This window comes from Hakea prostrata, chromosome 9, assembly GCF_041222555.1.
Source record: "Hakea prostrata isolate BN-2017 chromosome 9, UWA_Hpros_2, whole genome shotgun sequence".
Lineage (NCBI taxonomy): Eukaryota > Viridiplantae > Streptophyta > Magnoliopsida > Proteales > Proteaceae > Hakea > Hakea prostrata.
Genome location: NC_142608.1, coordinates 17,773,126 through 17,787,723, shown reverse-complemented (window position 1 = coordinate 17,787,723; position 14,598 = coordinate 17,773,126). Strand labels below are relative to the sequence as shown.

The 14,598-nt window shown below is 36.7% G+C and overlaps 1 protein-coding gene across 1 annotated transcript; it reads right to left on the bottom strand.

Annotated features, from left to right (window-relative positions):
• Positions 1-4,385: 4,385 nt before the first annotated feature.
• On the bottom strand, positions 4,386-12,916 carry NSL1 (MAC/Perforin domain-containing protein). Its single transcript, XM_089168438.1, has 7 exons — positions 12,308-12,916; positions 11,942-12,180; positions 10,060-10,258; positions 9,131-9,214; positions 8,843-9,026; positions 7,582-7,748; positions 4,386-5,616 (listed from the first exon to the last, which is right to left on the bottom strand). Exons 1-7 carry the CDS (start codon positions 12,575-12,577, stop codon positions 4,930-4,932), a joined length of 1,830 nt encoding a protein of 609 aa, XP_089024564.1. The 5' UTR covers positions 12,578-12,916; the 3' UTR covers positions 4,386-4,929.
• Positions 12,917-14,598: the final 1,682 nt, after the last annotated feature.

Sequence of the window (14,598 nt, the reverse complement as noted above, 5' to 3'; positions counted from 1 at the left end):
AACATTTGTTTGTGATTGTTTCACCACTTCACAATATAGTTAAAAAATATTATTTGCATTTATGATTAACAAACAATCATATGACTAATGGCTACCTACGAGTATGATTTAGGATGGGATTATTTGATTGATAGCAACCTAATTTTGTTTAGTTTTACCAAATATTCGATCTTCACTTGAAATATAGATAAAGTATTATATGTTCTATCAAATAATTTTGTAAACAAATCTGAAAATTAATTAATTACTAAGTTATATATATGGGATACATTACTTGCCTCCTCTAACTAATATTTTTTCTGCAACTTCATATATGTTTACAGGTAGTTTACTAGTCTACTTCGAAAACTATGATTTAACCAAAAGATGATTAATGTTTGAAGTGGTCAATTACATTTGAAATTTAAACATTGAATTTTTGAAATTTTAAAACTAATATAACTGAATGGTATTCACTAATAACAGGAATAAAATAAGATACTTTGGCTGCATCTGCATCTGCATCCCATCTACTCCTAAACCCTAAACAACCTTCCTCTTTCAACCCAAAGAAAGAGAAATTAGGAAGAGACATTTGGAAGCGTTGCACTTTTTTTACTTAGTAGATATAATGATTTGAATTTAGATTTTTAAACAAAAAATTAGATGATGAGCTATTTCTAGATTTTCTTTTACAAAATTAGTCGCTCAATGTTTCGATTAGTAAAATTTACTAAAATCAATTTTGAGTTTATAAAATTAACCAAAACAATGACTCTTAATCCTCCCCTTTAGACATTCTTATCCTTAAACCTAACCTTGCTGTTCCATTAGGCCTCAGGAATTCTCTGGCTAGCAAGACCTCATTGATTGGGGACTACCCTAATCCTTATTATCCGGTCACTTGAGCCTCCTTTCATCGTCTTACTGCAAATCAAACCAAGGCAATAGGTTTTCTTTTCTTTTCTGCTCTCTTTTCTCTCTATCTCTAGAGTATTTCCCCCTTTTCTTTTACAATTAGAGTCGTCGGTCTAAAAATGAAAATTTAAAAAATAAATTGTATTAAGAAATAACTATTTACACCTACACCCCCGCATTTTCATTTATAATAGTTAGATTCAAACTTTTACACATGGCATGATCATAATGGCTCGCCGCGTATAGCCGTAACTACCGTAAATGAAAACCTCTTTTTATCTTCCTATCTCTTCCTATTCTTTTTTTCATAGAAGAACGATGACTTGCTCCTAAAATGAAAATGCATTTTGGTTTTTCTTTGACATTCCTTCATCATATTGTAAAACCATTCCATCCCCAAATGTTGAAAGCATGGAAATCAAAATTAATGGCGATCAATTTGTCTTTTCATCATGTTCAAAGTACTAGATTCAACTCATAGTTTCCCTCACTATGATATCACATAGTGCGAAATGATAGCAACTTATTTATATTTATTTTGCACAATTGCTAAGGGAATTTGCCTGAGAGTGTCTCCATGGAAATTGAAGTGTAATGAATTAGAGGAAAACAGATGAAAAACCCTAATATCATCTAACCAAAAAAAGCTGCTCAAGATCCACGAAGCCATATGCTATTCCCTCAATGCAAGCGAAAGCGGGCCCCCCCAAAAAAAAAATTATAATGTTGTCATTTTGCAAAACCCTATCCAATGAACCTAAACCTAGCAATCAATGTATAGGGGTGACGGATGTCCAAGTCTGTAGCGCCAAGTAGTAACCAAAGGAAGGCGGCTATAATGTTATCATTACGAATGGAACTCTCTTGCAGGGACTCCTAGCCCCTTAAAATGGATTGGAAATGATGCTTCATTCCATTAATTAAAGCAAGCATCATGTTTGGAATTCACAAAAATAATTCATCGAAATATGGACCAACTTCTTCCTTGACCAATTTTGACTCCATGGGCTTATCAGTAATCTAAATATTCTAGGGGACTTAAAAATTAAAATGTTCTAAGACCATAACATACAACTTTGGCAGAAAAAATTTCTGCAAATGCTACTCAATTCACGAGTGTAGGGACAAGGATTATAATGCCGCAACATTATATTTGGCATACCATCAATTAACTTATTTAGATATGCGCCTTTTACACACACAACCCAAAAGAAAAAGGAAAAAAAAATCATCTTCATAGCTGATGAAGAAACCATGGTGCCCATATATGGTCTGTTTGCTTTTTTCCACCAAAAAACATAAAAATTCTCATGCGATTTCATTTGATCCGACCCTTCGAAATTGTCGGTCTTCCAACTCTCTACTACAGTCTAGGGGTTTCATGAGCTCTCAAAAGCCTTTTTTTTTTTTTTTTTTTTTTTTTTTTATATATATATATATTATTATTTTTTAACAAACTCATATCAGGATATCTTAAAAAAAATTCAAACATGAATTTCTGGATCTAATGCCCTGCAATATGTAGCTTTCATAAGTACGCTAACACCAACAAGTCACCTACCATTCTTTAAATCGACATGCCAACAAACCAAAATCTTTGGTTTTGGAAAGCCACACCAAACACAAAATGCAATTTTCGAATTGCAAATAATTAAAGTAACGGTAGAATTCTCTGTCCAAAAAGGTATTTACATTTGATGACTACCAAAAATTTGACAAAGAAAAAGAGTAAAATCTACAGAAGCTGGCTGGATGATCGCTGGTGGAAGTTACACTGCAAATTCTCAAATTCAAACCGCACTATAGTCTCTACCATCCAGCAAATCCCGAGAAACTGCAACTCAACAATCACAGGTTAAGTAATCATCAGTAGTCGTCGGTAAATCCGTAATCATAATCAAATTCTCAAACCTAAATCCAAAATTTTCATCTTGAACTATTGAAAGATTGAAACAGCGAGATAAAAAACAAAAGCAAAAGGAGATTTCAATATAAAGCATATATAGGTTTTGAAATTGATTCAATGTATGAGGGGGGAAAAAGTAAAAATTCCAAGTTGGAGTACCTGAGAGATCTAAAGCTCCTACGCCGAAAGATAGCCTGGAAGAAGAGATTAACACCGTGGAAGAAGACGACCACCGCCGTACAACTCAACAGGAACAGCTCCAACATCTTTACTTTCCCCTCCGTTTCTTCAAATCCAACACAAATTCGTCTATCTAAATTGATGAATCTACCGTTTTAAATTCTCAGAGCAGTCTTATTTGTAGAAGAACCAATAAAGAGAACGAAAGATCGAAAGAGAATGGGACTTGGAGTTGGAGTTGGAATTCTTATCTTGCTGCGTTTTAGCGTTTATCGTTTTCTATGGAATGACGAAATACGCCACCGGCATGTTTTGGGAATCGTGAAATTGGAAAACCCAGTTGGAGAAGGAACTGTGAGATACAGATGTATACACTAGTCTTACTTAAGCCTTTTGATCTTAAGGATTGGAATCTAGATACGTAATCTTGCAATGTATGCTTCTGATCTCAAATCGAACGGTTGAATGGCAAGAGAAGTGAAATAGGCGTTGGCAACCACTGAGTGGTGTGATTGGTGGTTGGTTGGTGGCCGGTGGGGCCGAGTTGAGTGTGGTATGACGAGTACTACACCGACTTCCCTTCCCAAACTCCAGAAATCATTCCCCTCGAATTCGGCAATTTTCTTTATCGTCAGAAAGGAAACCCGAAATCCTCAAATCAACGCTTTCAAACCCGGTTCACTCTTAGACCAGTTGGTAGGTGGTAGGTCAATCAAATAAACCACCGGGCCTAAAAGTGATCGAAGTTTTGGAATTATACGAACAAATCAACCTGAAAGAGAGAAACCAAGTTAAAGGGTTCCTTTTTTCTTTTTTTTGTTGGGGTAGGGTACGATTGGAGTCCCGATCAACACCCTGTCAAGGAATACTTTGTGCTCTCCGACAGATTTTTCACCACAAAAACATATGGGATCCAATACGGATCACAAGTACAGTTCAAGAAAGGAAGGAGAAAAAGAAAAAGAAAAAAGAAAGTAAAATTTAGGGACACCACCCAAGCCGGCACAGCATAGAAACCAAAATCCACCTAGAGGGGCACAATTTGCTTTCCTTTGAAGGTTGGAAAGAGTTCATTCTTGCTTGAAGCCTTGAACAAGTTGCATAAATAACATTCTTTGAAGCAACATAATAAGATAACTGAGTTTTCCTTAATTTACAAATATAACAAGTAAATTCACAAATTATGACACCATCTGTTGGTTGTTAAAGGCTGAGTTCTTTATAATTTTTACACTTTTGGAGGGAGAAGGGGTTGCATGTAAAAAGCTGTAAGATATATCCATCCATAAAGGGTGGGTGGCATTGCGACTAGAAAAGCAAGACAATGTTGATCCAATGGGGCTATTTGGAAGTCAAAATGACTGGGGACAAACATGACCCCTAAACCCACACCCCACACTAGGGCACAGTGCATCAAAATCAAGCACTATTCACCAGCCCAGTCCCATCAGCTCCTAGAAACTGATCAAGAGACGCTTCACTAGGTCCTCTGTTACCAGAAATTAAAATTGGAAATCCCCATTCCACAAAAGATTCCGGGACACAAACTGGGCAAACAAGAAAAAGAAAAAGAAACAAAAATCAATCAGTTGTATCAAGCAATTCCAGCCCCAAAAGAAAACAATTTGTTAACTATATCAACCAATACATATGGGTACCATGCCAGCTTCTATCTATACGGTACCCATACTCATGGGCCCTAAGATACAACTACTGAATCCAAGTAATCCAACAATTAACAACTACAAAGCTTACTAGAAGTGATCACTACTTCCTACACTTCAAAGCAAATGCAGTCGACTTCAAAATTGAATTGCACTTGTCAACAAAATTTACAATGTGTACGAGACAGACTGTACAATAGACATCTGAAACAGGTCTATATAAGGATTTCATGGAAGGCCATTGCATCTGGCATCAATCCTCAAACTCTATTTTGGCATCAGCTAATAAAGGTCTTCATCAGAAAATATTGTCAACAATGAGTACTTGACTTTCAAAGAGATCCTGCTGCCATCTACACAAAGCTTTGCACCAGTGACCACCCAATATCCAGGCAAGTCTTCTGGACCCCTCACTATTTCATTTGTGTCTAGAAATTGTGACAACTTTGAAGCAGTCACAGGTGCGGGCGGACCTCCTGGATGTACAGCAGAATTCACTATTACCTTGGTTGGCTTTTCACGGTGAAGTTGAGTGCTGAACCTGGTGCTGATCAGCATTGAGAAGGCGCCTGATTTCCGAGATGGTGTGCTCGGCCCAGCCCACTCTGATCTACGGATCTTGGCAGATGCCACATTTGAGAATCCCAGTCTCAAGAACAGGACTTTCTTCACACCAACTGTCTTAACCTCGAACCAGGCCCTGGTCACTATGGAGGCAGATTCATCATCTATACAAGCCCCACTGTATTGAACCGGTGCTGTGTATACATGTGAAAATAGCTTGCACTTCACAGATTCAATGTAGCGACGATCAATTGGATCCTCATTCAGATCATTAGTGTAATCATCAGAGAGTTGAATACTCTTTGGACGCGTCTCAAGGTGTTGAAGATGGATTGCTACATGATCACTCTTCCTACCTTCCATGTATAGACGGATTCCCGTCACTGGTCGATTAGCAGTGTCAACCTGCAACCAGTTGATTTAGAAACCAGAAAGGATATAGAATAATCATAGAGTACCACAGTCAAATAAAAACAAAGAACAGGTTTCACTAATTATTTGCAGGAAAACGTTGGTGGAACCAGAGTTGGTGGATAAAAAGTTGTAACCAAATTCGTCACAGGCACCTAGGCATAACCAGAGCAGGTGAATTAAAAGTTGTATCCATAGTTGTCAAGGCATCACTATCCACACTTTAGCACTGCCTTGGCACCATGGTGAGAGATCTCAAGATCTCGCGGAGATATCTCACTATTTTGGGATAGCGAGACAAGAGGAGAGATGAGATTTGAGAGATGGGAGACCTCGCCACGAGATCTCACCATCTCGGGTTGAACCACCTGGTTTAGGGGGTTTTAAAACCCCCTATCTCGCTCGAGAGAGGCATCTCACACCTCTCTCTCGCTACAACCCTCAAAATTTGTCGAAACCTTGATTTTTGGCCGGAATTTGTTGGGGATTCAGCTTCTAAACATCCTTAACACATCTACAATATCAGATTATCATCATTCAAACCTATTTCAACTAGATCTTCAACAAAGGTAAGATTTTTCCCCAAATTTGATTTTTTTTCAAATAGAATGTTCTACAATGAGTGTGTGAGTCTAGCATAAATATAAGTTGATCTACTAGCTTTGATCTACACTTTCATGGAAACAAATGATCTACTAAAAGTCTAAAACTTCTAATGGTTGTAAAATTTTGAAAACATTTAAGTTCTTTGATAGTTTGATGTGTAATGTATTTGATACTTGATAGTTGATAATTTGAATTACTTGATATCTCTACATTACATGTTGTCTAACCTTGCATTTTACACATAGGGTTGACTTAGAAGACATACTTGGGGTTGTTTTCTCATAAATCTAAGGCCACTAGTGTGTTCAAGAGGCCTTAAAGAGGCTAAATACCAAGTTTCAGCCCAACCGGGGCCTAAAACCCATCGAGATGGGCCACCAAGTTTACGCCATAAATTTTGGATATCTTGACCAAGATCTCACCATCTCGGTCGAGGTCTCGGTATTTTCAAGTGGCAAGGTCTCACTCCAAAGTGAGATCTCCGACCATGCTTGGCACCTAGAGGTTACCTTGTCACTTAGACGACACCTAGGCTCCTTGTTTGGAGTCAGCTTGATTTTCTTCAACACCTCCCACCCTTTCCCCAAGGCCTTGTTGCCTATTCACCTTGACAATTGTGGTTTCAACCTTAGTTTTCTTTTTCCTTTTGGTATAGAACATTACTTTAAATGAGTATAAGACCTGCCCTTTCACACATTTATTTGAGAAAGCAACTTCAGCTACAAGAAGATGCAACCTTTATTTGCACAAAACGGACTTCAATACATAAAGGCAACAAGCTGGAATTTTTAAATCTTCAGCAGAAAAGTTTCTTACTACTAATGCTATGATATCTAATCACCACTCTCTCTCAGTGAGTGACATTAGAAAACAACGGCTCTTTGGATAAGTCCCTAGATAGCACCAATAGACTTCAATTAGGGAGGGGGATAATTAAGGACTCAACTTGTTACTCTCACTTGCCACACAAAACATTTGAGGTTTCAAAAAAAAAAAGGGTAACCTTTAGGCAAAAACTCTTTCTTTTCTTTTCTTTTCCGTTCTTCCTCGTTACTCTTCTTTCTTTCTTTCTTTCTTTCTTGGTAAGAAATGATTTAGAAAAAACCCTGTGAAGTTCCATAATCCCAAGGGTCGTGCTAGCACAAATAAGAAAGTATGGAAGTTCTATGCACTTAATAACACATGAAGGAGGTTCCCCAGCCTTAAGCATCATGTAATCAAGTTAGCAAATAATTTTACCACCTCATCATTATGCTAGAATCTTAGAATTGGATGTTCCAGGATATGATGGAAAGCTTTCAACTGAGGTTAACAGATATAACTGGCTCATGAACAGTGGAGCAAAAAGATTACCTGCACTGTGTTAACATAAAATCGGGGGCCCATGAAGGAGAACTGCAGTGCCGGTGAACCACGTGTCTTGCGCTGAGGACCAAGAGGGAGTTCATTGTAAATGGGAGCCCACTGCCTAGGAAGCTGAAACTCTAGAAACTGATGAAGTTCTTCAATTGGAGGCTTATCTGCAAGAATAACCAATTTCCATAAGATAGAGAGCCACTTGTAAGCGGAAGAGCATGACAAAACAAAATTGGGAGGAAAATAGCTTGTCTTGCATTTGGTACACCACAGTAACACAACTATACACACTGTGGAAAATATTATCCCAAAACAAGAGATGAATGCTTGTATAAAACGATGTCCTAAAATTCGACAATGGTAAAAGTGAGAACCTCTCAGCCTCCCTTTCCAAATTGGAGGTAAGCAGCTTTTGTAATGGATCTTCCCGGCATAACCAAACTGGTTTGCCAGAATGCTGGTCTCATGTCTCAAGTGGGTTTTGTAACAACAAATACCAAGAAATCACAAACAAAAACAGAAACAGAATAAAAAGAATGCAGAGATTTAATGTGGTTCACACACCAATGTGGTGTGGGCTAAGTCCACAGGCCAAAAACAAGAACTTCACTATGTAGAAGAAGAAAATAATAGAGATCTCTCAACCAATTGCCATAACAGCATTACAAAAACTCTTAGTCAAAACCCTAAAAGAAAACCCCAAATCTCACAATGACCTAATAGAACAGAGGTTACATATTGATTGATTTTAATCGGGTAAACGGGTAAACCCATCAGGGTTAGATCGTAACATGTCATGAATTGGGTAATTCGGGTCGCCCACCAAAATATGTTGGTGTGGGTCCATCTTTAAAGTCAAGTACAAGATTAAGGTCACAAAATAACAGGTTTCAATAACCTAGTCCTATAATTTCATAGTATGACACATTAGTTTTTCTCTATAGCTAATAGCTATTGCAACTCTCAATTTGTGGATTGTAACCACGATGTCTCCCTCCCCCCCCCCCCCTCAAAACATTTTACATTTCGGTTGTGCTCATAATTTTTTAAATCATAATGCAACCTATAACACACTACATCAGAATCAGAAGTCAGACTATAACATATCTAGAGCTGGCACAACTCCTTGGGCAGTACAATTCCTCAGAAGATTGTTCTTAAATTCCCCATCCAAGAATAAATTTCACTGTGTCTCGACCGGAGGATTCTCAAAATGGCAAAAAGTTGAAACTGGTGTGCTTGAGATAGCCATACTCACATCTGAGGTAAAGATTTACTGCATGGCTTAGAAATCCACTACCCCGTACACCACTCAAAAGGGAGGTTATAGGAACAAAAGACATTGATATCACATTAGGAGACTGTGATATGGTTGAGATCCACTCATTATGACTTTGGCCATTATTAATACCTCCCTTCCTGACATGAATGTATACAATATCCTGCCATGAGTAAAGGAAACATCAGATCCATAAGAATTAAAAATCTTCACCAGTTGCAACACTGCATATAATTAAATTACTCAAGTAGAAAGGAAGAATCTTACCTCCTTCTTTGAGTGAGAAACAGTAGTATATCTAATTGAGTTTGCAAATGCATTATTTAGTTCCAAGGCAAGAAACTGTTTTTCCTGAAACAAACAGATTGAAGAAAGTAGTTTAGATCAATGATTTATGATTAATCATTTGTCTACTTATTCGTTCTACTTCAGAATATCCCACAAACAAATCTTTGTTTACCGACCATATAATTTGTTCTTTTTTCCATTACATTATCCCAATTCATAATAACAACCAGATTCCTAGCCTTCCGTTCATATCTTTTCAAAAAATTAGCATTCCTTACAAACAACTTGGCATTTTAACTCATGTTTAATTAGGAGAAAAATAAAAATAAACCTACCATAAACCCTAAAAATAAAAACCTACCATACATACATGATGCTTTCTCACAATTTAAAAACAATGTCTTCTTTATCTTTTTCAATAATTTACATAATTTCATCAAGTATTTTACAAGATTCCACTAAAGCCAATAACAGTTTGTGCAAATAAATTATTGCCGAGGAATTCAACTATTTATGCAGTCCATAGGACTACAACTCAGATTGAAATTTTGGCTATTTCCTCACTTTCCTTTTTCGCTGTAAATGCGTTCAAATCCTACATTTCCTTGCGATCAAGGAGTTTGCTTTAGTCAGCTAATAACTATTTCTATCTAATAACTAATTAGGATTCATCCCAGTCTGATGCACTACTAAAAGTCAAATGATTTCCTTTCTTCATGAATATAATCAACTGAGATACATATGATTGCTTAAATTGAGGAAACTACATGTTCCTTGGACACATATGATTTCTGTATCATCTTTCATTCTCACAATTTATCTTTTCCCTTTCACTCAAAAAAAAAAAAAAGATAAATAAATCATATCACTGGACGAGCAAATAAGTTTCAAAAACAATTATAATATACCTTTAGTTTTTTTTCATTAGAGCCAGAGTACAAATTTCTATTGGCATCTTCAGAGAATCTCTCATCAGCTGATTGCTTTAGCAGTTTCTGCACTTCAGTTGGCTGAAGATTTGAGTTTTCTAACTGCTTAATGTGAATAACATCTTTACCTCCCATCTTTACTCCAACAATTACATGAGTACCATATTTCTCAATAAACCTGGAAAATTATGTTGTCAGAAGAACTCAAAATGAAACAGGAACAAGGGGTAGGTGAAGTTGGAATTCAAACAGAAGTATGAATTTATGAAAAAAATTGCATTGACAATTGACATTCAAGAAAAATCTCAATGAGTTCCAGTTTAGCAAACAAGCGATGTTCCACCTTCTTTTCATAGAGAAACATCATTCGCCAATATGAACTACAAATCTACCAGTGATATAATTCATTAGCCCCTCTCCCAATATAAAGGGTATTTAAAATCCAAGTAATATTACTAGTTATCGTCACAAAACAGGCAGAATTTTCTACATTTGAGAGATATCCATGAACCTTAGTATTTTTGCTAGGAAGGAGTCAAATTGAGATACAATTGGACAATAAGTTGCTTGTTATATAATCCATCAAAATAGCTGAGGATGATTAAAAACCTGCAAGTATTTGAACTTCTGTAGGCACAGTACCAACTACCAATGACATGAACAAGGACAATTAATGCCAACATCTGCCCAACATAGGCACAGGAACCAACTCAGCACAGTCTCTAAAAATTACAGTCATGTTATATAAAACATTAAAGTAAGATGGATGTCACAGAGAGAGACATAATAGGTATCTACGATCAATAATCCATATTAAAGGTGACATAGAAGATGATGTCCCACAAAGGATTAAAATACATTGGAGAGACTGAAGAGGGACATCCAGAGTATTATTTGATCCAAAGGTGAAAATTACAGAATAGTCTATCATGTATGGTGCGAACTGTGGAGCAGTTAAGAAGTATCATAAAGATAAGCTGCATGCAGTAAAGATGAGGACTATGAGATAACTGAGTGGCAGAACCAGGAAGTATAAAGTAGTAAGGAATGACCACAATAGAGCTGATTTAAGAGTAGTCCAAATTCAAGGTAAGCTCCAACGAAGTTAAGGTGACATGACCGAGCTCAATGGAGTCATTTGGATGCTTCAGTTCAAAGGACTGGCCTTATTCAAATTGGAGAGACTAAATGAGCAAGGATCAGCGCCTAAAATGACCCTAGGAGAAATAGTGAGGAAATATACATACAGTTTAGGTCTTGTCTCTAATATGACATCAAATAGAGCTGTTTTGAGGCTAGGAGCCATGTAGCCACCCTGAGTTAGTTTGTTTAAGACTGACTTGTAATTTTGGTTTTCTCGTTGTTCCTTTTCTTTCTGTGTTTTACATTTTGCCCTCTCAAGGATACGTATTCGCGACCTCATTTAGTCGGGAGAGGACTTAGTTGTTGTTGGAGAAGAAAACATTAAGTCCAAGTCATATGCAGACGTATGGTATCCAACACCCAAGAAGACAAAAAATTAAAATAAAAAAGAGAGAAATGAAGCATGCATTGAAGGAAGGATTGGACATTGCTCTCAATATGGGGGCATGGCCTATTGAAATGGAATCCAACTGACAATTATAGCTCATAAAACAATCTGACAATCATCCTCTGTTGACAAATTGTCATGTCTGCACTCCATTAAGTAATGTGTTTATAAATTGAATTCTGCTTGCATCTTATGTAGAAGTAAAATTTTAGCCAATATATGGAACGGTAAAAAGGGTATCCCAGAAAAGAAAAACAAGTATACAACTGTCAGAACAGCAGCAGAGAAAGTCACTGTAACGGTAACCTTGTTTAGTTCCCAAAATCTTACCCAGCAAGAGCAGCAGCATCCCATGATGCTGGTACTTCTTTTTTCACTTGTTCAGTCAGCACGATTGGAGATCTTGCTAACTCTACACTATAAAGAGTCATGAACCATCCATCAAAAGCAAGACTTTTTGTGGCTGTTGCGTCCTTCGGCCAGCACCCTTTAAAATTAAACATTGCATTAAAATGGCCGGAAGGGATTTTACCAGTCAAAGAGAAACCCTGGTTGAACTGCTCTGACATCTGGAAGACAGATTGAAGAACCACACCAAATTCTTGATCAATTTATTTAAAACAGAGTTATCACTTGTAATCTACGTATTTCGTAATAAACAAGATCCTAATTAGGAGCACAAAACAGAAGACCCACCTGATGGAAGGAAACAACATCAGAACGAAACCTCGTGCGTTCTCCCTTATCGCACTTGATTGAATTGGGCACATTAGGAACAACCACACCACAAGGCAAGACAAGATCACGATCTAGGGTTTCATCGAGCTCAATCAAACGCGAATTGGATGGACCAGACTTGCAGTAGGAAAGATGGATATCACTACATAGATCATAACCAAGACCAATTGCCGAAACCGCTCTCACAGCTGCAGATTCGGGAGTCAAGATACTCCCATCCATGGCCATTTTTCACTCCCTTCGACCACCAGAAAGACGGAAGCTTTCTGTTCTAGAAATAAAGCCGTGAGAATTTAAGAGCAATTGGAGTTTCAAAGTCTGAGGTGATGAGCTGTTCTCGAAGGAGGAAGAAGAGTAGAAGAAGAAGAAGAAGAAGACGAAGGCCATGGAAATGGTCATAGCTTTGAGAGCTTAAAGGTCTTCTTCCTCCCCGTTAGACTGAAAAAGAAAGCAACTGACCAACTACGTTAGTCGTCAGAGCTTCTTTGGACCGATCGATCGTTTGACCAAAATCGAAGACTTTCGACTATCGAGTATGATGGCGGCTTTGCCAGTTGACAGTTTGAGAGCAATTTCACGGCATCTCCGCCTTTCACACTGAATCATCATCTTATAAACAATTTTCTCGTTTAACTCAAAAAAATAAATAAATAAATAAACAATTTTCTATGAACAAAAAATTTAGGGTAATTTTCATTTCAACCCCTAAAGTTTGGTTCATGTCATTTTTAGTCCAGTTTAAGTTTTTTTTTGCTTATGGCTCTTTTGTGGTTTCAAGAAATGATTAAATAAGGACAAGTTTAACTGAAACTATTAGTTTAATAATTTTTATGACAAAAATGCCCTTGTTTTTTTCTTTTCGATTTATTTGTTTTAATATTTTTTCTTTCTAATAAGCTTCTCTCTTTTATTCAATATATCAAAACAAAAAACAATTAAAAAGAAAAATTTTAGCAAATAACTCCCTCTCAAAAACGAAAGTGAATATGCAAGTTGAATGGTTGAAGCTTTGAAGCCCCACTTCTTGCAACATCTCAAAACGAAGGCAAAAGTCTAACAATTTACTTCATTTAGCTCTTCATTTTTAGGTATTGATGTCTTAGTTTTCAATCCTTGATCGGAGGTTTTAAATCTCCTCTTGAATTTGTTGTTCCGTTTCGAAGCTCGATTTGGGAGCAATGGTAGCAGATCACCATGAAAGAGAGCCTGTTCTGAGAAATGATTGAGACTTAGATCATTATTGAGATTTCAAGACTAGATTCTTTACAAAGGTTTTGCGGCATTAAAGGATTAGGTTTAGGAAGAGGAAGACGGACCGATTCTGCAAGTTCGAAAACGGGGTAAAGGTTGTTGATTCACGATGGGAACAAATCGCTATTGGTTGATCAACAAAAGTTTTCTTTCTGTTGGGATGAATGTTTTCCCCCTTTTGGATTTTTCTTTCTCTCGTCGTTTAAAATTTTTCTTAAGATTACCTCGTCTGGTTTTTTTTTGTTCTAAGTTCTCATTATGTTTATTTTTGAAGTTACTTGTTAGGTATGATGTGTGGTGATGAAGCTTATGTGGACTAGAGTTTCAAAAAATATTTAAATCTAGCCAACTTAGGAAAATTCGTTGTATTTATTGAAAAATATTTAAAAATTACTATTGTAGGGTTACTCGAGAGGAAGCTTTGTCGTAAGGGTAGAACTCATGACCTCTCCACTGAGAAGTATGGATCTTACCACTTTACCAACCCTGCATTAACAGTCATAGGTTCGATTTTGCCTAATAGTATATTACGTACTACACCCTTGCTTAATATATACATTTTTTTCTTTTCCAAATAAATATACATTTAAATTAATCACTTGTTAATTATTTAAATGTTGTAATTTATAGTTTGATCTGCAAAATAATATTTTTTGACCATTGGCCTTCAACTGTGGAAATGATATAAATATTTATGTTTATTGATTATTCTTGCGTATATTATGGAGTAAGAGTAAATATTCAAAATATTACTAATGAAATCACTTTTGAAAAGAAATATTGAAACCTAACTCAGAGACTGGGCAGGTTGTGGGGTCCATTTGGGTGGAATTTAGACTCTTGTGCATGTTTAATATTATGGCATGATTCATGTTTATGCCAAGGCAAAGTCTTGGTTATCAAATTGGATTTAAGGTGGAGGTGTAGAAAGCTCAAGTCCAAACCATGCTCATCAAATTGGTTTGGGTCTTTCATAGACAAAATGGTTTAAAAGTTTG